Here is a 23,830-nt window from a genome sequence, read left to right as displayed (position 1 = left end):
TGCGGCCCCCTCCCGACCACCCACTGTGGAGTCTCGAGCAAAAGCTCCCGCGCACGAATTACAGGGCCCAATGGCGTCAGTTCTTAGCAAGCAAGCTCTCTATACTTTCACTGGCTGGAAGCTAGACCACTATCCAGCGCCTCGTCCCGCAAGGCTGTGATTGTGATACTTTCGAACCTTGACCGGCATGTGAGAGCTGCGATTTCTACAGTGTACAGCTTGCACTCGATCTCTACGCACTACCAACTCGTGTACGCAGCACACAGCACCTCGCAGAAGTGCCGGAAGAGCCATCATACTCAGTATGGCGGCACCACCGCCCCCGCCGCCCCCGAAAGGCAGCGGCATGTCGCTCTACGCGAACCTGCTCGACCCCAAGGCCGACTCTTCGGCCTCGATCTCGCGCGCGCCAGTCATATTCAAGCCGGCAGACGGCACGGATGACCCCTCGGTGCCCAAGAAGCCAGTCGACTCGTCAGGTTAGCTACCGCCCCCTTCTGACCTATTACCACCGTCCCACGCTGACCGTCCCCCAAAGCCCTCCGCTTCCAGCCCATCCGCCGCCCAGCAGCCCCCAAGCCAAAGACTTCCAAACCCTCCTTCCCACGCGCCATACCTCCCACCGCCGGCGGCACGCCACCGGCGCAGCAACAACAGCAACCATCCGCAACGGCAGCGGCAGCATCACCGTCGTCCGTACCTGCCCCAGCAACCGCAGGATCGGCGGCGGCGGGCCGCAGCACCCTCGCCGACTGGGCCGCCGCCGAGGACGACGACAACAACTACTACTACCAAGCCGGCGGCGGCTCGGACAAGCGCCACCTGCGCGGCGGGCGCAAGAAGCGCAACAAGCGCAGGAACGACAACGAGCCGCCCGCCGAGACGGACTGGGACGAGCTGTACGACCCGGCGCGCCCGACCAACGTGGACGAGTACCTGCGCAGCGACGAGCGCGTGCGCGAGGTGCGCGAGTGGAAGGCCGCGCTGTACGCGCACCGGCGGCGGCGGGAGGGCGGCGGGAGGAGGGGGAGCAGTTACGAGGAGGACCTCAGCGACCTGAGCGATGAGGATGCCGCTGGGGTGCGGCCGGCTATGAGTATGTGTTGTCCCTTGCCCTTGATCCTCCTCTGTCTCTCTCTTCCTTTGTCTGTTTTGTGGAGTGAAGCTAATTATGGAAACCCTGTTCTGCAGACGCATTCGCACCGCCGGCAGAGTACTCCTTTGCCCCTCCGCCGCCGTCACCGCCCCGACAGCAGCAGCCCGCAGCGCCACCACCAGACGACGCAACGGGCGACGACGCCTACGCCCGCCGCCTCGCCATGTCCACCGGCGCGGCGCCCGCTCCTCCGCCCGCCCGACCCTCTCCAAGCCCACCACCGCCTCCACCACCACCACCAGCAGAAGAAGCACACCCCTCAGCGGCAGGAGCAACCATATCCCGCGCCCCAGTCCGCTACGAGCAACAGCCACCTCCCCCGCCCGCAGGGGAAGCCATGGACCTCGACGACGACGACGACGACGCAGACGACGCACAACCACCACCATCAGAAGATCAGGACGACCAGCAGGAGCAGCAGGAGCAGCTGCGCGCCAACCGGCCCGGCCAGGCCGGCTTCGCCCAGCGCCTCATGGCCAAGTACGGCTGGTCGCGCGGCAGCGGCCTCGGCGCCGACGAGTCCGGCATCGTCAACCCGCTGCGCGTGCAGGTCGAGAAGCGCCGGAAGCGGCCCGACGCCGAGGGCGGCGGGTACGCCGAGCCGGGCGGCCGCGGCAGGATCCTCGGCGGCAACAGGCGTAGCAACAAGCAGGACGGTGGCGGCTCGGGCGAGCAGGAGCAGGGCTTCGGCGCCATGAGCGACGTCGTCGTCCTCCGCGACATGCTCGAGGGCATGCCGGACCTCGAGGGCGAGGTCGAGCAGGGCCTGGGCCAGGAGATTGGGGAGGAGTGCGGTGAGAAGGTACGCGTGCGGTGCGGTGTTGTCTTTTTCCTCGTCTTCTTCTTTTCTAATGGGTTGTGCAATGACACCTGACTGACCTTGTGTGATTGAACGACAGTACGGCCGGGTCGAGAGGCTGTTTATCGACATGCAGGACCGTCAGGTATTCATCAAGTTCACCGATCAGGTATCTGCGCTTAGGGTAAGTCACTGCTGAATTTCTCTTGAGATCTTTGGGTGCCCTCTGTGAGCTGACCGCAAGGGATACAAACAGGCCGTCAATGCCCTCGAGGGCCGCATCTTCAACGGCAATGCCATCGTTGCCAAGTTCTACGACTCGGAAAAGTTTGAAAAGGGTGTGTACAATTAGAGGTTGGTTTACGAACCCTATGGTCAAGCTCCGGGGTTATTGTTGTAGGATCATTGGTTCGTAGACGGAGTCAAGATTGCAGAATGACAAGATACGGGTGATACCTGTTCCAAGTTGATAGTAATGCAACTTGCAAGCCTTCAAGACGAGAGTATTCTGAAAACTGCAGATGCAAGAGTGCGACTACAGGTACAATGATCACGGTTTCAGCCTGGAAGGAAACATCTACGACGACAAGGAGATATACACGGTGCAATTTGGTGCCTCTACTGTCGAGCTGACTATACAGGGTTGTCCGAGAGCCAGATACTGCGCCTGCTTCACCGCCATACTGGTAGCTCCCCCTTCCATCACGAATACACCTTTTGCCAGTAATAGCCAGGAGAGCGTATTTTCCCCAGCCCATCCCATTATCCACCTAGAGCAACCTCCATCCATGTACTCGGCCACAACAAGGAAAAAGGGGACGATGCGTGGGTGATCTTTTCAGATGAACATTCGAGTAAAAAAGTATTAAGTCTAGTAGTTCTGTACGTTGTGCGGTTCATGTGTCTCGGAATGTGCAGCTGAGCAGCGATGAAAACAACACACTCGGCAGGTAAAAGGAACATGGAATAAAGGAGAGTTTACAAGAAGACGCCACCATGTTTGCCAGCCCTGTATCGCAGAAAAATGATGATGTCCCACATACAAATCAACCACCTCGCGCCGGTCCCTCCGTCACAGCTTACAGCAGCTGGAAGAAAGCACCAACAGCGACCAGACCGAAGGCGGTCAGACCGTTGACGGTGACAGCACCAGCAGCGTTCTTGTTGCCGGAGCTGTCGCTGCCGGTACCGCTCTTGCCGGTCTGGCCAGAGGTGTCGTTGTTGGCGTTCTCGATCTTGCCCTTGCAGGTGTACGTGCCCTGGATGTGGCCGTTACCGCCCTTGACGTACTTGGCGGGAGCGAGCTTGTCGAAGGAGGCGCACGAAGTGGTGATGTTCTCAGTGCTGACAACGTCGAAGGCACCACCGACATCGTCGAGAGCGGGCATAGAGACACTATGGTAAAAGTTGGTCAACACCTGGGTTCGAGCTATAGAACCATCTAGAAAAGGTACTCACGTGTTGAAGACACCACGGAACTTGATGTCACCAGTGACCTGCTTGAGCTTGGGAATGCTGTCGATCTTCTCAAGAGCCGTGTTGTTAGCAATGAGGAGACCACCACCCAGCTTGGTCACAGCAGGCAGAGAGATGTTGGTTAGCGCATTGTTGCTAACAAACGACAGGATGGAACCAGAGTTGGTCTGCGTCAGGTTGGGAGCGCTGAAGGACTTGAAGTCGTTCTCGACAAAGGCGCAAGAACCGTTGATGGTGCTCAGGGAGGGCACGTCAAACGAGGAGACGCCAGAGATGGTCATGTTGGCGACCGACTTGAGCTTGGAGAACTTGACCTGCAGGCCGGCACCGTTGGCGTTGATGTTCAGAGTATCCGTCAGGCTGGTCAGGCCGGAGTCGAACGAGACGAGGCGGTGGTTGTTGTTGATGTCCATGAGAGCGACGGTGGTCATGTCAATGCCGTCGAGGCTGTCGATCTTGGTGTCGGCAATCCTGACCGACTTGGCCTTGCTGAGACCGGTGGTGAAGCCAAGCTTCTGGAGCTCGAGGACCGAGGTCCAGCTGATGCTGCCGACCGAGGTGAGGCCGCTCATGCTCAGGGTGGAGAGGATGGTAACGTTTTGCAGCAGGAAATCACCGGTAATCTCGCCGAGGGAGCTGCTCTTAAGAGTGATGAGCTTGCCGTTGTTCTTGCACTGCAGGTCACCATCGATCTTCTTGGGGCCCGAGAGATCGATCGTGTTGTCAGAGTTCTCGCCGATGACGACGTTGCCCTTCAGGGTGCTACAGCCCGAGAGGCCACTGGCATCGGCCTGGGAGTTGATCTTGAAGGTGTCCTGGGTGCACTTGTCGCTGCTCTGGGCTGTTACATCGCGGCTTTGTCAGTACTGTACGCGCAAGGCCGGCCGAGGAAGCTGAGATGCTCTTACCAGAGACGAAGCCAGCGGCCGCCAGGACGACGGGGAGGAGTTGCTTGGCGATCATTGTGTCAAGCTATCTAGATGGTCAGCGCTTGGAATCTTGGAATCTTGGTCAAATGAATATGTCAGGAATGGTGACAGGATAGTAGTGTCGAGGTAAACAGCTCAAGAAACCAAGAATAGTCAAGCTGTCGGGATCTGTGGAATTGATGGGTATCGAAAAGCAGAAAACAGATGTTGATTTGGGGGTTCGAGTTGCAAGAATCGCCACTGGGAGTGGAGTGGAGAGAAGGTGATAAACAGAGACTCGGGACGGGGAACGCCAGCGCCCAGTCGCAGTCAACAGTCGTTCTTTCGTCACGGTTCAAGACGACTCGTGCCCTCTTGCCCAGGAGTCACAGCCTCTGAGGGGTCGAGTTGAGCAGTGATGAGCGGGTCGACACAAATCTCTACTGCGAGATGCTGCTATGAATTGGGGAGCGACACGGCAGGTTTGGTCCCTTTGATTGGTGGTGACGAGGTTGTTTGTTGAGTTCAGAGCAGGTGCGCGCGTCGAAATCTCTTCTTGGTGGCAGGACGGCAGACAGATTGATAGATAGGCAAGTAGGAGAGGAAGCGAATGGGCGTCGAGGGGAGAGCCAGAAGTGAGGAGCTTACCTTTTTGTTACTCTCGTGATCGAGACGTAGATTCCAGCGGAAACCTGGGCAACCAAAAAAATGAGGATCGAGGGAAGCGGCAACTGTTCCTTTGCAGGCGACAAAAAGACAACACGCGTTCCTCTTTTTGTTTACTTGAAATCCCGACCTTGTACTTCTTCCGTACTCGTTCAATAAAGGCTCGTGAGACGAGTTGTAAACGAACGAACGAATTGAATTAGAAATTGGCACGAGGGAACGAGAGAAAAGGCGAGGAAGTAGGAGAGGAGGACGAGAGGAGTGAGTGTGTGGCTTGATGGAGGGAGAAGTATGAAGCGCAGGCCGGGTCTGGGTACCAGGAACAGCAGGAGCAACAGGAGCAGCAGAGCAGGGAGGTGAGGAAAGGACGACGGGGGCAGAAGGGGCTAATTGCACTAATATCCCAGGGCGCCCATCGCTGGTGCTAGAGCCACCCCACCCCATCTGCTACCACACATGCTCTTCTGGCCCCCCCTCCCCTGCCAGGTACCAGACTGCGTCTCACTGTACAGTACTTGTACATTTTCCTGTTTTCTTGCCCTCCCTCCCTCACATCCAGTCTCCACGATCTACCTGCTTCTTCTTCATGGGGCGCTCTCTCGACGCCAATTGTCTTGGCTCTCTATTAGCATTTATATCCTCACTGGCCAAGTGAGGTGGGCATCAAGGTCTCATGAATATTGACGCTTGCTCTCCCTTTCGAAACCACCAAGTCGTATCCAGGCTCTGATCAAAAAAGAGAAGGAGATGTTGCCATTGCTTTACCAAGTAGGTTAGGTACTTGAGGTGCCTGGAAAGAAAGGAGACAAACACCAGATACGCAAACACTCCGTAGAAAGGTACCGTTGGTATTTTTGGTTTTGTCACCGAGGTTCTGATACAGCATATTGCATCAACGCCCTCTCGGTTGATCCGGCTCCAGTATTTCTCCCCTTCCCCGTAGTGACGAAAGCTAAGCTTCGACAGATACAGATCTTTGCAAAGAATGCAGCACTTCTCCATTTGTCTACTCCTGTTGGACGAGATCTTGTTTCTCGGACGATGATGGCTGTTAGCGGCTCTTCTCAAGGGCGGCCGTCTCTGTGTACGCATGCACTCTTTGACACTAGCAGGTTGGCGGGCGGGTTTTCTCTCTTGGTGCCAATACCTTGTACACCTGCATCAGGGATCCACCCCTCGACGCGCACGCCCCTAGCAGCTAGGTGGAGGTGGCCATTGCACTGAGGCGAGCGAGCCTCTCACTGCCATGGCCTGGGTAGGTAGCCTGAGGGCGTGCCTGCATCTCGGTGGGTTGCAATATGGTCGAATTACCAGCAGCATTGGCGAAATTACAGCGTTCCCAACTGGCATCCAGATGCCTGCCCGGACCATTTGGGAACCCACGCATACGAAAGGGACACGTGCTTTTGCGCTGTTGAGATGAGATCATGAATGAACACAATAGCATTGTGCCTCCTCAGCGGGAGCGTGGCAATTCTGGACTGAGTGGTTGTTGTGCGCCGAGAAATTCGACGATGTGCCCATTAGGGTGTGAAGCAGAGTATTTCTAACTTTGTTGGCGTCGGCCCGGAGCACTTGGCTATCCCAATCCAGGGACACAAGATCGGTTCTCAACGATGGCACTGCTGTCAGAAGAGCCATCATCCCGTACCTGGCAGTAGGTACCACGGTTGCAGGCCTAGATTTCGACCCTCCCATCACGCATCGCTTGTTGAGAATAAGCAGTCAGATCCCTGGGAGTGAACGTTGTTTGTCCCGCTCAGCTTGCATTGGGTCTTCCCGTAGCCAAGCCAAGCTCAGGACAGCTTCCTACATTCGCTTGCCGCTCCTGCGGACGGTGTTTCAGGCGAACTGGCTATGTTGCAGAAATTCTGCGGCGGAGGCAAACCACAGCATCGGCGCATTGGCAGCTCGGAGTCGATGCTGCTCTTTATCAGTCAAATAAGCCTCCATTCTTCGCTGTTCTCAAAATAACCCAGATTCTGATCTACTCTTCTCGATAGCTCCAAGGATTACGAATACAACCGCTAGATACGAGACAGACACAGAGACAACACCAATGGACAACTCCGGCGTGGGAGCCATGGGTGGATATGTTGGTGGAGTGGATCGAGTTGGCATCCACCTCCCACCTCCACTCCCTCAGATTCCTCGAATGGGGCTTTTCCGACGGCCCAGTTGATGCGCCAGTGCGCCTCTACGCTTGCGGGACATGACGGGCCATTTTGGGAACATCCAGGAGTGGAGACTTTTGGTCCTGCTCCCCTGATGATCCGCTCCCTCCATGTGTGGCGGCGGCCATTAGGTCCTGGATGGACGGGTTTCAGTGCTTTTTTCCAGTGGGACATTCAGGACAATCAGATGGCGAGCTCCTGTATCCCATCATGATCCTCACCACCTATCCACAAAAGTCTCCAGTGTGTCCAATTTTTCTGGCCTCGTTGTGAAACGCCACCGATTTCTTCAGCTGCGAAAGTTGCAGCCAAAAGAATAACAATCACAAGCTTCTCGTGAGCAGGCGTTGTCCTCCAGGGAGTGAACCTCCCTCTCTGATCATGCCTCCCGGTAACATTTGGATGTGCGTTCACTAGGCCCACCCCCCCTTTCCATCCGCCGCCAAGGTCTCTGGACAGGTACATGGGCCTTCCCTCCAAGATTGCCAGGGGTACCTCGATCGCATTCCAGGCCGTTCCTCGGCGTTGCATGGGCCATTCCCGTCCCGATGCATGCATTGCATTTCCTTCGTTTTGCTTGCTTGCGGGAGGCGCCACTGTTTGTGTGTGCCGCCGTAACAAGCTTCTGGATCACAGAGATTCAGGTTCTTTGCTTGTTTCTCTGTATTAAAGATGGGGCAGTGCCGCCCCGCGATCTCTCTCACAGTACCGCTACCGGCTACTTCCAAGTTTTTCCTGGTCAATCTTCATCTTCTTCTTCTTGCGCCGTGTTATGTATCGCACGGCACTTGACCTACCTGATGCTGTGTCCCGGTTTGACACGCCTGACTTTGCCGGCCGCGCAATCCCTGGTTGCGAGTTGAGTACAACTTGGTCTCGTCTTGAAGAAGAGCATAATCCAGATTGCGACTCTGCTATCTTGCCCTGCGTCCACTGAGGGTGGACCCTTCATGACAGATCAGCCTGGACAACACAGCTGGCTGCTGCTGACATGTCATAAATAAATTTCAATGCTCTCAGCAACGCCCCAAAAAGAGATATTCTCCTCTCTTTCCGAGTAGTCAGACCGACGTCAATCCCATTGCCCACTGCTTGCTTGCTTGGGCAACCTGGCAATCAGCCGCCGCTCGCAGCTCTTTTGCCAAAAGCGACATATCTGAAACACTAGGTGATCTGCGACGCCAGCTGCATCAAACAAATGCCCTTCACATATTCCCAGCCTCCGCCTGGCCCTTTTCCTACGACCTACCGTCTGTTGTGTTTTGCTTGGCTGGCGCGGTTTCTTCCGCCTGATGTTTCGCAGATCATGACGTGGATGTGATTCGACGGGAAGACCTGCACCAAAGTCCGTGACCCGTTTGCTGCATGTGGCGTGCATGTCGTGTGCGGACGTCCGCTCCGGGCACCGAGCGGATTGAATGAACAACGTGCTCTAGATGTGGGCGGGAGCGAGTTGAACGGCAACTTGTGCACTTGAGGTTCGTGATGTACGGTACACGCATCCGAATATCCTCCTCGTCCCCCGTGTAAGTGGGATTGCCCTTGCCGAACTACTGGCTGTAGAGCTGAGTGACATGAACTTTCTTCCCCCAGCTTCTGGCTCTAGCGGGCTCGCAGGCAGACAAAGAGAATGGTGAAACGCATGGTCCGTCGGCAAAGCTGTCGTGCGCCAGTTCTCCATGGAACGGCGAGGTGCCGATTCGCCAACGGCTCTTCTATGTGTGTGTCATTGGGGGAGTTTTTGCGCCCCAGCGGAGCAAAAAGGCGGTTGGCAATATCGCCGTGACACTCGAGCACAAGCCACACTCACTCACGTAGAAACACGGGTATCACCGTCCACCCCTGGGGGCATAATGGGATGCTGTGCTATGTTTCTTGCCTTGACGCCGGAAGCCTGCATTGGCACAATAGATGGGGAAGAGTTGCCGGTGACAGACCAAAAGTGCAGGTGAATGTAGATGTGGACTATATATAAATGAAACCTATCATGTACCCTCTTTTCTATATGTGAGGCGTTCTTGGCGATGTGTGTCACTTGGGAAACGAGCCTTGAAAAATATCGAACATGCTATATCCATGAAAGATTTCCTACCCAATGGCTAGGTTGCCAAGCGTCACTGGACACACGAGCTCGGGCGCAACGCGATATCAACACTTCCGCTGTTCTGAACACAATTGTGACCTGCTTTGCCTCCCTCACGAGGCGTAAAGCCATCACTCCAACGTGCTAATGTCCGTCTCCTCGACCCGCCACATGTACCACATGAACAGGCTGCGGTACGGCCTGAACGGCTCGGCCATCTCCTCCATATCCCGCTCGGACATGTACTTCCACTTGCCGCCGCCCTTGGCCTTGAGCTTCGCCACGTCCCGGCCGGCAAAGGCCGCCATGCCGCGCTGCACGCCCAGGTCGCCGAGGCTGAAGACGTCCATGCGCTTGAGCGCGAAGCAGGCGAACATCTCGACGCTCCAGCGGCCCAGACCCCGGACGGCGATGAGCCGCTCGAGGACCTCGTCGTAGGGCGCGTCGGCGAGCAGCCGCGCCGAGAGCTCGCCGGCCGCGAACTTCTCCGCCAGGCCCTGGACGTACTCGGCCTTGCGCTGCGAGAGGCCCGCGGTGCGCAGGCGCTCTATGGCAGTGGCGGCCACCTGCGACGGGTGCGGGAAGCGCTTCTTCTTGGGCGGGTCCTGGCCGCCCGTGGTGGGGGCCGCCGGCTCGCTGTCGGCGTCGGCGTCGTCGTCGAACAGGGCGACGAAGCGCGCCTTGATGGCCTTGGCGGCGGCGCCCGAGACCTGCTGGCTGATGATGCCGCTGCACAGGCTCTCGAACGGGTCGATCTTCTCGGCCAGGCCCTCGGGGCTGAAGACGCGGCAGTGGTGCGCGTCGATGAGGGGCTTCATGCGCGCGTCCGTCTTGATGAGGTGCGCGCAGGCCTCCTCCAGCAGGGTCGCCGTCGTGGTGGTAGCGGCCGACTTCTTGGACGGCGACATGAGGTCGACGGGCTTAGTCGAGACGATGCGCGACGTCTCGGGCGACAGGAGGGGCGCGTTGGTGCGCTCCGGGTCGGCGAGGCGGTTCAGCGCCGCGTGCTTGGGCTTGGGCGTCAGGCCGTTGGCCGGCTCGGCGAAGAGGCCGGCTGCGCTGGGCGTCGGGGTCGCGGGCGGAGTCGACGGGCGAGCAGCTGGTGCCTGTGCCCGGCGCTTGCGCGGGGTGGTCGGCGCCGCCGTGGCGGCCGAGCCATCTGGTGCGTCGGCCTGCCTTGCGGCCTTGCGCTTGCGAGGCTGCGGCGCTGCACGAGGCGGGGGTGGCATCGCCTCCGACTGTGCAGTCTCGCCGTTGGCGGTGGCCGACATGCTCAGCCTTGCGGACCGTCGCGGCGCCATTGTCGAAGCGACGCGGGTGGCGGCGGCAATGGCTTCAATTGGGTTTGGCAGGCCCGGCGTAGTGCGCCCTGGCAGCAAGCCGGTTGCGGGGTGACGACCAGGCTGGCTGGCCTGGAGCCTCTTGAGACCGGCGCAAATTGACTTGACTTGCGCAAACGAGTGAGGCTTGAACATAAGCCCGCCACGGTCCTCAAACAGATCCAGCGACGTAGGAGTCGAAACACGATAGATTGAGGGCAGGAGGACAACGCCGTGCGCAGATGAGGTCATTCAGCAGGCTGATGCGCGCCCTACGCTTCACAAGCGCGGCTGGTGAGATGCGACTTTGTCGCCCAGTCACGTGGTAGCATTAATTGGCGGTTCCTGCTGAGGTAATCCGGACCATCCCCCCCATCTCGATCGTTGGATTGTTGACAGTGGTCGGCCGGCCGGGGGGATCCGCTGTAGGTCAACGCCAGCGTCGCCAACTTTGTTCGCTATTGAACTAGGCGGGTGGGCGACAGACTTTCAGGGGCATTGTCTCTCTGCTGCCAGGCGTGCCTGAAATCGAAAATTTTGTGACAGGCTAAAAAGTTAGTTGGAGCAGCCGCTTGGCACGGAGACGTCGGGCGCAAACCTTGAATGGAGTCTTGTAATGTCTCACTCTTTTCATGATTTTTCGAGGTTCGTATTTTGAGGTCGCATGCATGGCATCATGTTTGGCGAGGCGGGATGGGGAGCATGACCGAAGAGTAGCAGTAGAAGCGGATGCGGGCACACGGACCGAACGACGCACGCTCGAAGAATCTTGTACAAGTACTGCGGATTCCCGAGGATGCCAATAACGTGAAGCGCGTGGCTGTCTCTCCAGGGCTTGCTTGAATGCTCAAATGCTGTGCTCTTGTCACAACGCGGCAGTGTGGTGCATCCAAGTACACACCACACCATAAATAGCAGATCTTCGGCACCGCCTAGTGGGTATGCTTCCCACTCACCCACTCACCCACTGTCGAGCATGCACTGTCCTTGGATCTTCCATGCTGACCAGGTTTGGCAACTGGCGCCGTTATGGGCGTAGCAAAGGCGTAACGTGAAGATGGAAAGTGATTTGCTCGAGTTCTGCCCATCTCGTTCCGTACCGAAATGTACCTATCAATGATCTCTCGAGCAAATGAGCCGGTTGTCGTCCCGAACATCAAAACCCTGACCCAAGCCTTTTGCATGCCGATGATCACTAAGAATATGCCAACCGGAAGAAGAAACAGAACTCAATTGATGGAACCACCTGTCCAACGGAGCTGACTAGCAAGTGCAGTCCACCAATGCATCCTTCAGGAAGCTGTAGAAACGCCTCAATGGTTGAACCTTAGCTGTCGAGCCTGTGCCTTGCTGGCGTCAGTCTTTCCCCATGCACATGCAGAAGAAAAAACTCCACTGATTACGATTTAGGAGGGATAGCAAGATGTGGATGCTGTACCTGATACATGCAACCCTGGCCGACAGGTGCAGAATGCCGCAGAAGAGAGCCGCTGGTCCGCCGTGGCTATCAGTGGCTATCGCACACGATAGGCGGTCTTGGCTTAATCAGCCCCTAAATTAGCGGAGGGGCCCGCAGGTATTCAGGACTTGGGGTGATTCGAGACGGGCACCACTCCTTCAAGGTTGCCATCCACCCACCCCGGCTCTCCTCCATTTTCCGCATGCCAGCCTTTTTTCTCGCCTAGTTGATAGGCCAGGTCGTCATTCTCCCTAATCGCTGCATGCTGCTGCTGCTGCGACTGACGCTGCTACCTGCCTGTACGCTTCGCACTGGCACGACTTTTTGGTTCCCGTCCCCATCTGCTGCCATCTCAACCTCGAGCTTCATCTCTCCCAGCTACACCCGACGACACGATTTCGTGCATCCCGCCCAGTCTGCACCAGCGACGAGCCGGCAACTCTGTTCAACGGACCCTGACGACACAAGCGACTCCGTCCTACGATCCGACCATTCCGTCACCTCAATTGGGGCCCCTATCAGAAGCCTTCGTCATACCTTCGAGAAGCTCAATCAATCTTTCCGCGTATTGGCCTTTGGCGGCACTCCGATCCCAGAGCCGCCGCGGCCATCAACGGTGCGGGACGTGGAAGGACCTTTGAGTGGATTGCGACCCGCGACCATCATCACGCTCGTTTCTTGCACCTGTTCCTCGAGGCCGGCCATTTCAGTGCCTCTTCCACATAATCCTCAGTAGCAAGGATGCTTCTCCCCAAGGGCGGGCTGAATTGGAAGGTAGCGAGGGCATCCTTGCCGCCGTCCAGAGCTATCTGGGCATTTCTCGCCAGAACGAGGTTCCTTCTGCTAGTTGCCATCACCGGCATCGTACTATTACTATGGCGCGGCATCAGGACGTCAGCATCCGAGATGCAAAGGTTCGTATCCGATCCCACAAGGCTGTCACTCGCGACTATTGGCTCCGGAACCATTCAACTAATCCATTGTCTCTAACTGCTGCAGCTTCTACTGCTGGGGACCTTCAAAACCCCCGATGGAAATGTCGCTCAATGAGCAAGCGGCCTGGAGCGGCCACTTGCAAACGCCCGTCATCTTCAACCACCACGCGCCGATTGTAGTTAACTCCTCGACGGTGATCGAGCACGACCTGAACCCCATCAAGTCGACCCAGAAGGCCGTTGCCAACGAGGAGCGAGTTCTCATCCTCACCCCGTTGAAGGATGCCGCTCCGTACCTCTCCAAGTATTTCGAGCTGGTAGCCGAGCTGACCTACCCTCACCATCTTATCGACCTCGCATTCCTCGTGTCGGACTCCAAGGACGACACCCTTGCTGTTCTCGCCTCCGAGATCGACCGGATCCAGAGGCGTACCGACAAGGTCGCCTTCCGGAGCGCGACGGTGGTGCGCAAGGACTTCAACTACCACCTGAGCCAGAACGTCGAAGAGCGCCACTCCTTTGAGGCACAAGGCCCGCGCCGCAAGGCCCTTGGCCGCGCCAGGAACTACCTGCTCTCGGCATCTCTGAAGCCCGACCATTCGTGGGTCTACTGGCGAGACGTCGACATTGTTGACAGCCCCAAGAAGATCCTGGAGGACTTTATCGCCCACGACCGCGATGTCCTTGTGCCCAGTAGGTTCAGGAATGAGATCTGTGAAACATGGGAGATATCATGAGGCTGACTAGATACCTAGACATCTGGTTCCACCGGTACCGGGACGGACGAGATATCGAGGGAAGATGTAAGCTTGACCAGTCTTGTTTCAACTTGGTATTCCCAGCCGCTAACACATGCCGCAGTTGACTATAACTCGTGGGTCGAGTCCGACAAGGGCCGAAAGCTCGTTGCTTCTCTTGACAAGGATGTCGTCCTCGCGGAAGGTCTGTGCTTTCTCATCGTTACCACGCTGCTTTTGTGCGTTCTAACATCCCCGTAGGCTACAAGCAGTACGACACTGGGCGGACATACATGGCCCGCATGGGTGACTGGCGAAACAACAAGGATGAAGAGATTGAGCTCGACGGCGTTGGCGGCGTCAACATCCTTGTCAAGGCCGACGTTCACCGCTCTGGTATGTTTGCTCTATTCTCCCCGCAGGCTTTGGCGACATGCTAACCGATCGACGCAGGCATCAACTTCCCCTGCTATGCTTTCGAGAACCAGGCAGAGACCGAGGGCTTCGCCAAGATGGCCAAGCGTGCCGGCTACGGGGTCTACGGCCTGCCCAACTATGTCGTGTGGCATATCGACACCGACGAGAAGGCTGGCAACGCCTAAACGATATATCTTATCTTTGGCTAGACGGACCATTTTCGATATCACACTGGCGTGTGCACTCCTTCGGGGACAAAGGCCGGCGCCGCTGGCTTGGTCGCACGAAGGGGGGTTTTTTATGAAGCATACATGTTGCATCACTGTTCAACGGCCGACAGGCGGCGTTCTGGATCTCGGGCGCAGGGTTTCTTCTGTTTCACAAAGGGTCGACGACTCTCCACCTATTTTCCCCACCGAACACCTCCCGATTGACACTTTCGGGGAAACTGGCATCTAGACTGGGCAGGACGGGTGGTACCAAGGTCTCATGTCAATCTCAGCTCCAATTCGCGATTGTGAACACCTTCCCAGACACGCTGGATGGAGTTATACTCCTTTCCATCCAACCCCGAGATCAGCAGACGCCAGGGCAAACGAGCTACATTGTCACCTGGGAGGGTTGGACTTCCTTGCTTTGGCTATCACCGACCGTGGGCGTGAGAAAGCACGACAAGGAAACCTCTGTGCCTCACCCATATCTGTATCTTTTACAACACCAATGGGGGGGAAGAGAGACGAGGTTGTTCTTTTTCTTGTGTGTCTTGTTCTTCTTGCATGAGTATCGACGAAGAGACAGGAACTGCAGGCGGGAACCAGGTATAGAAAGCCCATCGTTTTTTTGTATTGGGGGGAAAAACACGTCGTTTTTCATTCTTAATTAATCCCCTACCTTGGGGATCAGGGGTGGAGAGCGGGATGAGGGAGGATGAAATCGGGGGGACTTGGGGACGACCAGGTGGAATAGGTTGTCCGTATACAAAGCTTCTTCTGTTGTCTTGTTGTTTTATTTTCGCCTTGTGCGTTGGTTCTTGATGGCAAAAGCATGGGAGACAAAGAAAACCTGTCGGTCTTGTTTGCTCGTTCATTGTTTCATAGAGAGGGCGGCGTCCTGTTGCTGGCTCGTCTACCGATAATACCACACATCCTCTGAGAACTCTATAGGTGTTTGGGCTCGTCATGGTTGTAGCTTTTTGGAATAAACATCACATGGAAATAGTATCAGATCAGATGCACCAAGTCAGTTGAACTCGTACGACACAGTTGTCACCAAGGATATGGTAGTAGATCAGCAGGGTACTTGCGGCATCGGGCCATGCAGGATGAGAGGATATCTTTCTTCAAAGGAGAACCCAAGGATCTTTTTGTATTGTACAAGCCGAATCCCCTTCTTCCGCCACCATCCGGCACCCATGATCCTCTCACATAGTACACGGAAAGGCTCCTCCCACCCGAGACTCCGTCTATATCTATCCTCCTCTTCGAGCCACCTTTCGGTGCGTGGTTACTCGAAACTTGCTCTCCTCCCCGCGCGGCATGCCATAAAAAAAGCAAAACGTACACACAGCCCCGAACCCTTTCCCCCTTAGCCCCCCCGATCGACCATCGTCAAAACTCTCGTGTGTTTTTTTAGTGGCTCTTGATGACGGTCATGGAGTCGAGGTTCTCGGCCTCGCGGTCGGCGGCCTTGAGCTCCTCGATGAGGGGCTGCAGGTAGGGGACGTCCTGCTCGGGCTTGGTCCACTGGCTCTTGGGCAGCAGCTTGTGCTGGACGGAGAGCTGGACGGCGCGGCGCAGGCGGTAGGTGCGCTCGTAGGCGGTCTGGGGCGGGAGGCGCTTGAGGGCCTTGAGGACGGTCTCGTCCTCCTCGCTGATGAGGTCGTCGGCGCTGTTTTGCGGTGGGTTAGTATATATAAATATATATATATATCCGTTGTTGGTTTTGTCCCCGGAGCTTGCGTGTCATGGAAAGAAAAAAAAAACGTCTTCCTGGATGCACCACCCAACGGGCAGGACGGCGGCCATTGCGGTCGGGATTCCGGTCACCGGGTCTCAATTGGCCTCGCGCAATCTACGATCGTCCAGCCCTGCCTGCCTGCCTGCCCCGTGGTGGTGGTGCTCTTCGGTGCACGGAACGCGATTCTCGGGTGATCGGGACACAGAGAGAAGAGGAGGAGGACTCACAGGAGACCCATCTGGCGGTAGCCGGCGGCGTTGGCGTACCAGTTGGCCAGGGGCTTGAGGGCCGAGTGCAGCCACGGCCGCTTGAGGACGAAGGGGGCGAGACTTGCGTAGGCCATTGCGTTTTCCGTTTCCTTTCGGCGGGAGGTGAAGGGAAAAGAGGAATTGGATGGGTTGGTGGTGGTGGTCTCTTCTAGCTTCAAAGTGCAAATTCCCGCGTTCAGAGTGCTCGGAGATCAGGCCAGGCCCAAGGTGTCGAATGGCAGAGCTTGGATTTCCGAAGCCGAAAATGCTAGAGTCACGTGGATGGTCATGTGTTTTTCTTTCTTGGTGGGTCGCAGCTGGGAGTCCGCACGGGCCATTGTCAAATGTCAGCGCGTTGGTGGGCTCGAGGTGGGTTGAGTTGGCTGACCGGAGCGGCAAGCTTCGGTTAACTGGAAGAAGCACGGGGCCAGGCTAAGGTATGAGGTAATGAGCGCTAAGGTTACAGGGGCCAGCAGTAGCACCTTCAATGGCGTGTCAGCCCGAGAGCAAGGCCTACCTAGTCGACTTTTAGTGCCCTGGAAAAAGAAACAGAGAGATTGGGCAGCGAAGTTCGGAGCAGTCAAGCCAACTTTCTAAATTGGACTCTTAACTCCCATTCACAATCCTGTTGTTTATTGGACTCTGGCACAAATCACAAGTGCTTCAGTCTTCTCTTGTTCGGCTCTCTTGATCCAGACCACTGGAAAATCTAGACTTGGCCATTTGCATATGCCGGTTGGTTGCATGCCTCTCTCCATCCGGGTAATTGATCTCTGGGGCATTTCTTCAGGAATCCGGACCTTGTGAGAGGCGGTACCGGTCCGGTGGCACCCGCAGGGCCTACCTAAAACTTACAGGGCGCTGACCTCACTCTTCGCTATTGTCCACTGGACTGACTGTAGCCCGCCGTGCCCGCCGTGCCCGCCAAGATTCCTGCCCACACCACACTTGTCAAAAGATTTGGGGGGGGGCTCAATAGCACGAGAGAAGGGTCCTCTTCTTTTCCAGACTACACCTCGCGAGTGGGCACCGCCGAAACCCATTCCTGGCCACTTTCTTTCGCTTCCCACCCTGCAGACCCGACGAGACAACTCTGCTTGCGTGTCGAAGGCCCCCCGCGTCCCTCGGTGACTCCCTCCCTTGAAAGAAACCCACGAATTATCGCAGAGCAGGTCAATGGCCGGTGGTATCCGTTAGCCGAAGTGTCACGGCCGTCGTTGCGTGGGAGCTTCCCCGCACACAGCACGCACACTCGTACGCACACAAACCACCGCACCGAGAGACACGGAAGAAGGAGAGAGAAGGGGAATATTTCCTCCCAACTGTCCGCACGCCGAAGGGCCAGATAAGCAACACAGCCAGCCAGCAGCAGCGCCGATCGCTCGGCACCGCGATCACGAGAGCACGAGAATATAGACCGACTATCCGAGACAGGACGGAAACCACCCGAGACGCAGGGCACCCTCCACCCTCTCTTCCCATAGGGGTCTCTGCAACAATTCTCCAGAGACCCCTCGAGCAGCACTGACCGAAGCGGGTGTCGGAATGTCTCACGGGGGACAGCAGCCGCCGCTCGCCTCTCCAGAGACAGCTTCCCCGGATCAGCCGTCCGCCGCCGGGTATGCGCAGCCTCCGCACTCGCAGACATCCTATCACCTCTTCCAGCAACCGCCGCCGCCGCCCTCACCGGCGTCCTCACCGGCGCCCCACCACCAGTACGACGACAGCGAGGACCGGTACCGCAGAGCCGGTAGCAGCAGCAGCAGCAGCAGCAGCAGCAGCAGCAGCGAGGAGGCGGTAGCACCCGCCCCGATGGATGAGCGAAAGCAGCTCACCTACGTCCAGAGGTGGGCCGTGCGGGCGTCGGACTCGCAGTTCAACGCCCTCGCCGGCGCCGTCGGAGGCTTCACCTCGGGCATCGTCACCTGCCCGCTCGACGTCATCAAGACCAAGCTGCAGGCCCAGGGCGGCTTCTCGCCGGTGCAGAAGGGCCGGCACGTCGGCCACGCCAAGCTGTACAATGGCCTCGCGGGCACCGCCAAGGTGATCTGGAGGGAGGAGGGCATCCGGGGCATGTACAGGGGGCTGGGCCCGATAATATTGGGCTACCTGCCGACCTGGGCCGTGTGGTTTACCGTGTACAACAAGAGCAAGGGGTATATCGGGCAGTACAACCGTGAGTCATTCCTTACAGCCCCCCCTTTGGAACGGCAGAGAGACGGATCTATGATTCCGGGGGAGCACTCGAGTCAACGTTGCGTTTCGTCTGACTAACAAGGATATCCAGACAACACGGTCTTTGTCAACTTCTGGTCATCCATCGTCGCCGGTGCCAGCAGCACGATAGTCACGAACCCAATATGGGTCATCAAGACGAGGCTCATGTCGCAGACGCCTTCGCACGACCGCTCGCGGTACTCGGCTTTTCCGAAGGGGGCTAACACCCCGACCTCGCGGCCGACGCTGCACGCGCCGTGGCACTACCGGTCGACGCTGGACGCCGCGCGCAAGATGTACACGACCGAGGGCATCCTGTCGTTCTACTCGGGCCTGTCGCCGGCGCTGCTGGGGCTCAGCCACGTGGCGGTGCAGTTCCCGGCCTACGAGTACCTCAAGACCAAGTTCACGGGCCAGGGCATGGGCGTGGCGCCCGCCGACAACGGCGAGCACCCGTCGCAGTGGTTCGGCATCCTGTCGGCCACGGTGCTCTCCAAGATCCTGGCCAGCAGCGCGACGTACCCGCACGAGGTGATCCGGACGCGGCTGCAGACGCAACGGCGCCCGGCGCCCGGGTCCGAGGCCCTGCAGGGGATGGGCGTCCTGGGCCAGCAGGGCGAGAGGAACGGCGGGGAGGCGGCGGCGAGGAGGCCGCAGACGCCGCGGTACAGGGGGATCCTGTCGACGGCGCGGACGATCCTGCGGGAGGAGGGGTGGCGCGCGTTCTACGCTGGCATGGGCACTAACATGATGCGAGCGGTCCCCGCGGCCACGGTCACCATGATGACGTACGAGTACGTGATGCGGACGCTCAAGGGCGCGCAGTACGACGGGCGGAAGCTGCTCGAGGAGCACGAGGAGCGGATCACGTTCCAGTGAAGAGTTGAGATCTGTCTCTCTCTCTACCCGGACCCGAAGAGGGGCTGTCTTGATGGATGGCGCTCTCTTGCCTATGTGAGTAAGGAATGGGCCTGGGCCGGATATGTGTGGTGGTGAAACAGAACACGACTAGAGCTCCTTTCTTCTTCTTGTCTTTTCTCCTGCTGGCATACATGGTTTTGTCGTTCTGCATATGTTGTTCTGAACACTGAACAGGAAAGGAAGGGAAGGGGGGGGGGATAGCGTTTCCCGATTTCTTCTTTCCATTACTCGCTAGGGCGGTTCAATACGCATGGACAAGGGATGCAGGAGGGGAAGACGAGGATCTGTGTACGTGTGGAAGGAAGAGGCGCGATGATTTGTTCGAATGCAAGAGGAGAGCCGAAAGACGGGATGTGACTGACGCGTGTGTGTGTGGAGGTGAAAGAAGGGGGCAATGTGTTGTTCAGATACGATACCCTGGCTGCGTCGGGCTGTTAGGTTATAGACAAATACTCTCTGCTACAAAAATCGCGAAGATTTTTATTTTATTTTACTTTTTTTCTTATCTCTCTCTCTCTCTCTCAAAAAGACATGTCGATGTGGTTTCTTTTTTATATCTGTCTCTTGAGAGCGAATGCATACGCGGCACGGCACGGCATGGCAGCAACATTGGCATTCTTTGCGGTCGAATTTCTCTTTATAGCATCGATGGTATATATCTGGCCCTGGAGTTGGTGGTTCCGTTACTCTCATCTTCTCGACTCTTGTGAGCAAGGAAGGAGGATGGATGGCCCATTGTGGAGTGAGTACATGGTGGAAGAGGTTCTGCGTCGTTGGAACTGTGTATATAATGTTTGATAGGGAGGCGCGGTGGTCCAATAAATGTATTCATGCTCGTGATGAGGTAACTTTTGAAACACGTTATGTACAGATGTGCTGTCGTCGAGTGCAGGCAGTGACCAGCCCCCCCAGGGAGTTGCCAGTTCAGATGAGTACAGACATACACCCAGGCTCCTCCTGGCTTCCAGTTCTTGTCTCTCTCTCGAACGATAGGAGGTGCCCCGTATGCAACTTCGGCTGGTACTGTCGAGGGGGGGGCCATTTGCTCCGGAAACACAACGGAGTAACACCGCTTCCCTCCGAGGGCAAAGCTGCTTGCTTTGACCTTTTGCACGCCTTGGGGGGAGTGCAATTGGGGGCTTCTCCAACCCCCCTCCCCCGAGCGGGAGGATCTAATCTGTGTAAGTCCTGGGCGCTACGTAGGAGACCTGTATCGAGAGGATAATGATACGTGATCATGAGCTCTTCCCCCCTTGAGAAGAAGAAGAAGAAGAAGAAGAAGAAGAGTGGTGGTAGTGAGACGAGTGTTGCGTCTGTCTTTGGGACTCTCTCTGCAGAAGACAAAGGCGGTTAACAGAATTAGCATGCTGCTGGCGTCTCCACGACCGACGACCGGAAAGATACAGCTATGGATGGGAAGGGGAAAGGTCTAAGGGCGGGTTCGGGGGCAAGAACACGTACCGCCTCGCGTCTTGCCTGTCGCATCGAGGTGCGGGTGTATCTGTGCGTAGCAAGAGTTAGGACCTCGGGAATTGGACCGCCCGGGATTTGAATCACGCCCGCCAGAGAGAGAGAGAGAGAGAGAGAGAGAGAGAGGCCCTGGGTTCGCTTACGTGAAGAGTAGGCAGGCCATGGTAAACGCGGCTAGAGGGGCGACTATCGTCTAAGAAGGAAGATTGTTTATGTTAGTCTGTCTGTCGTGTGTGCTTGTAAATGCGCATCGACGGGGGAGGGCCATCATTCTCTCTCACACACGTTCACGTACCCTCGGGTTGATGTTGCCTCTTTTAGGGGCCATAGTGATTGAGATGCCAATCAAGATTGGGCCAGTCCGAATATTCTTGAAGTATTGTAGAGGCTTTCGACGCCAAGTGTACCCTATTAATGAGTGTTGTGGCCCATGAGAACCTTTGGCGATCCCCATGTAAAGATGGAAGGAGATGGGGATGAGATGAAAACGTGCTTCTTGTGGTGTGATACTAGGATTTGCGTTGCGCGCGCACGCAGGGTCCCCCAGAATGGCCAGAATGGGGGAGGGTCTTTAGCGCGAGGACCCCTAAACTCACAGGGCGAGCCCACTCAGCCAGCCCTACAGTCTGATATCATGAGGATGAGATGTGAGAAATTTCAATACCTTGGGAGGAATAGAACATTCGCTTTGTCGTTTCGTAAGCTTTCCAAAGGTCTGCTTATAATGTTGATGTCTAACACGGACCTAATCAACGAAACAAAGTATACTGAATTAAGCAGCATATCTACTCCTTTTCTGTGTACCCTATCTGCTCTGCTCATACCAAGTCCCGATACCTGATTTTACGCTTACAAGAGAACAAATAGAACAGCAAAAGTTAGAAAACGGTCCCCATCCCATCCCATGCCGTTCCCGTTCTCCAACCCGAACCCCAAAATCCACCCCCCTTGGCCCTCCATTCAAGCCTTGACCCCATCAGCCTCACCCTCCTTCTTCTCCTCCGCCGCCACCACCTCCTCCTCCTTCTTCCCCTCCCCAGCAGCAGCAGCAGCAACCTCGGCCTCGGTCTCCGCTCCAGCCGCGGCGACGAGCTTCTTGACCACCTCGACGGTGCCGGCGGGGCTGCCGGCCTCGGCGGCGAGCACCCGGCCAGCCTTGTCGACGACGAAGACGCCGCGCTGCGTGCCCTTGGGCGCCTTGCGGAGCCCGACGGCGCCGATGAGCGAGGCGGCCGGGTCGCAGAGCAGGGGGTAGGGCAGGCGCTGCCTCTCGCGGAAGGCGGTGTTGGCCCTGGGCGAGTCGGCCGAGAGGCCGTAGATGGACAGGCCGCCGGCCGTCAGCGGGGCGTACGAGTCCCGGAAGAGGCAGGCTTGGTTTGTGCCTGTTTTTAGAGGGCGGGTAGGGGGGTAGCTGTTAGTCATTTGCTTTTTTGGACTCTTCTCTCTCTCTCTCTCTCTCAGGATGTATGTGTGTGTGTGTGTGTATGTGTGTATGTATGTATGTATGTGTGTGTATAGAATGATAGGGGAGGGAGGGAGGGGAGTGGCGACGGGAGAAAAAAAAAGAAGGGCAACACTCACAGCCCGGGGTGGAGGCCTTGGGGTAGGTGAAGAGCACGACGCCGGCCTTGCTCTCGTCGACGAGCGACTTGAGGGTGACCTTGTTGCCGTCGTTGGTCTCGACCTCGCCGCCGAAGCCGTCGAGGGCGATCACGTCGCCCTTGCTGGGCTTCTTGGACGAGGCGGCGGCGGCGGCGGCGGCGGGCGCCTTGGCGGTGCCGTTGGAGGTGGCGGCAGCAGCAGCGGGCTTGGCCTGCTTCTTGCCGGTAACGGCCTGCTTGACCTTGGCGGCGACCTCGGCGACCTTGGAGGTCTTCTTGGGCGCCGGGGCCGGGGCAGGCTCGGGAGCCTTGCGCTTGCGCAGTTCCATGGGCATCTTTGTAAGTGGAGAGAGGGATGCGCCTGGACGGGTGAGCTGGTTTGGGGGAAGCTCTGCGGCGGAGGGATTTAGTTATGCGATTAAAAAGGGGGCTGTTTTACGGGTCGCTAGGGGGGAAACGACGGGATCACGATGGCAGGAATGGCGACCTGGAGGGGATTGAGGGCTTTCTGGGGGTTGGAGAGAGGAAAGGAGGGTGTGCGACGACGGAGAGGGAGGATGCGAGGAGGATAAACATGAGGTTCGAAACCCGGGCTCGGGAGCTGGGGGGGGAGCTTGGGCCAATCACCGGTTTGGGGTAAGCTTGAAGCTCTCAGATGAGAGAGAAAATGGTTCAAATGGTCTGGCCTGGCCTGGTCTGTCCTGGGGGGCCTCCGCATCGTACCCATCAGCCAGCCCGGCCAACGGACAGCGACACGCACCACCACCACCAACACTACTAACAATAACTTACGTACATACGTACAACAAAAGTACAATCAATCAATCAATCAGCAGCACAGGGGTGGAAGAGTAGGGAAGGGAAAGGGGGGGACTGGATGCGATCCCGCCCACCATTGCCATTGCCATTGCCATTGCCAGGCCAGCCGGGTCTGGATGTAAGCGACCGGGTGGGTTTTGGTCCAGTAGTCAATCAAGGTCGGCTCTGGCTGGTCTCGTTCTCGTTCCGGTCTGATACGGTGCATTGCTTCTGCCCTTGCGACTGCATGGATGCGCATAAGGCGCATCTCTCTGATGCTTCTGTTTGGCGATGTCGGATCGGGGCTAGATAGCACAGTGCAGGACCCTGCTCCTTTTCTCTCAACCCTCCAAACTCCCTTCATATACGGGGTTCTGGAGGGAGATCACTCTCCACTGGGTGTTCAGTGCCGGCACGCATTATGGCGTGCGTGTGTGCGTGCTTGGGGGCGGGTGGATGCTGACCAAAATCACGCCCACACAGTCGCTGC

The 23,830-nt window shown here is 57.3% G+C and overlaps 7 protein-coding genes across 7 annotated transcripts; 3 read left to right on the top strand and 4 right to left on the bottom strand.

Moving 5' to 3' along the window:
- Positions 1-304: 304 nt before the first annotated feature.
- Positions 305-2,307, top strand: E0L32_002402 (uncharacterized protein; the record flags this gene model as incomplete). The annotated part of the gene is made up of 5 exons (XM_031136588.1): positions 305-479; positions 539-1,096; positions 1,192-1,958; positions 2,056-2,139; positions 2,200-2,307. 5 exons carry the CDS (start codon positions 305-307, stop codon positions 2,305-2,307), a joined length of 1,692 nt encoding a protein of 563 aa, XP_030988617.1.
- Positions 2,308-3,034: 727 nt separating this feature from the next.
- Positions 3,035-4,394, bottom strand: E0L32_002401 (uncharacterized protein; the record flags this gene model as incomplete). Its single annotated transcript, XM_031136587.1, has 3 exons — positions 3,035-3,350; positions 3,414-4,272; positions 4,340-4,394. The coding sequence occupies 3 exons, from the start codon at positions 4,392-4,394 to the stop codon at positions 3,035-3,037; spliced, it is 1,230 nt and encodes a 409-aa protein (XP_030988616.1).
- Positions 4,395-9,393: 4,999 nt separating this feature from the next.
- Positions 9,394-10,833, bottom strand: E0L32_002400 (uncharacterized protein; the record flags this gene model as incomplete). Its single annotated transcript, XM_031136585.1, has 1 exon — positions 9,394-10,833. The coding sequence occupies one exon, from the start codon at positions 10,831-10,833 to the stop codon at positions 9,394-9,396; it is 1,440 nt and encodes a 479-aa protein (XP_030988615.1).
- A 1,948-nt stretch (positions 10,834-12,781) lies between these two features.
- Positions 12,782-14,314, top strand: E0L32_002399 (uncharacterized protein; the record flags this gene model as incomplete). The annotated part of the gene is made up of 6 exons (XM_031136584.1): positions 12,782-12,954; positions 13,040-13,668; positions 13,731-13,778; positions 13,837-13,917; positions 13,974-14,108; positions 14,166-14,314. The coding sequence occupies 6 exons, from the start codon at positions 12,782-12,784 to the stop codon at positions 14,312-14,314; spliced, it is 1,215 nt and encodes a 404-aa protein (XP_030988614.1).
- Positions 14,315-15,757: 1,443 nt separating this feature from the next.
- Positions 15,758-16,428, bottom strand: E0L32_002398 (uncharacterized protein; the record flags this gene model as incomplete). The annotated part of the gene is made up of 2 exons (XM_031136583.1): positions 15,758-16,016; positions 16,313-16,428. 2 exons carry the CDS (start codon positions 16,426-16,428, stop codon positions 15,758-15,760), a joined length of 375 nt encoding a protein of 124 aa, XP_030988613.1.
- A 1,450-nt stretch (positions 16,429-17,878) lies between these two features.
- E0L32_002397 (uncharacterized protein) lies at positions 17,879-19,429 on the top strand (the record flags this gene model as incomplete). Its single annotated transcript, XM_031136582.1, has 2 exons — positions 17,879-18,509; positions 18,621-19,429. 2 exons carry the CDS (start codon positions 17,879-17,881, stop codon positions 19,427-19,429), a joined length of 1,440 nt encoding a protein of 479 aa, XP_030988612.1.
- A 2,472-nt stretch (positions 19,430-21,901) lies between these two features.
- E0L32_002396 (uncharacterized protein) lies at positions 21,902-22,877 on the bottom strand (the record flags this gene model as incomplete). The annotated part of the gene is made up of 2 exons (XM_031136581.1): positions 21,902-22,323; positions 22,523-22,877. The coding sequence occupies 2 exons, from the start codon at positions 22,875-22,877 to the stop codon at positions 21,902-21,904; spliced, it is 777 nt and encodes a 258-aa protein (XP_030988611.1).
- Between the last annotated feature and the right edge of the window lie 953 nt (positions 22,878-23,830).

Source organism: Thyridium curvatum, assembly GCF_004353045.1.
Source record: "Thyridium curvatum strain D216 chromosome Unknown NODE_9_length_649264_cov_80.371750, whole genome shotgun sequence".
NCBI lineage: Eukaryota > Fungi > Ascomycota > Sordariomycetes > Thyridiales > Thyridiaceae > Thyridium > Thyridium curvatum.
This window is presented reverse-complemented; position numbering and strand designations above follow the sequence as displayed.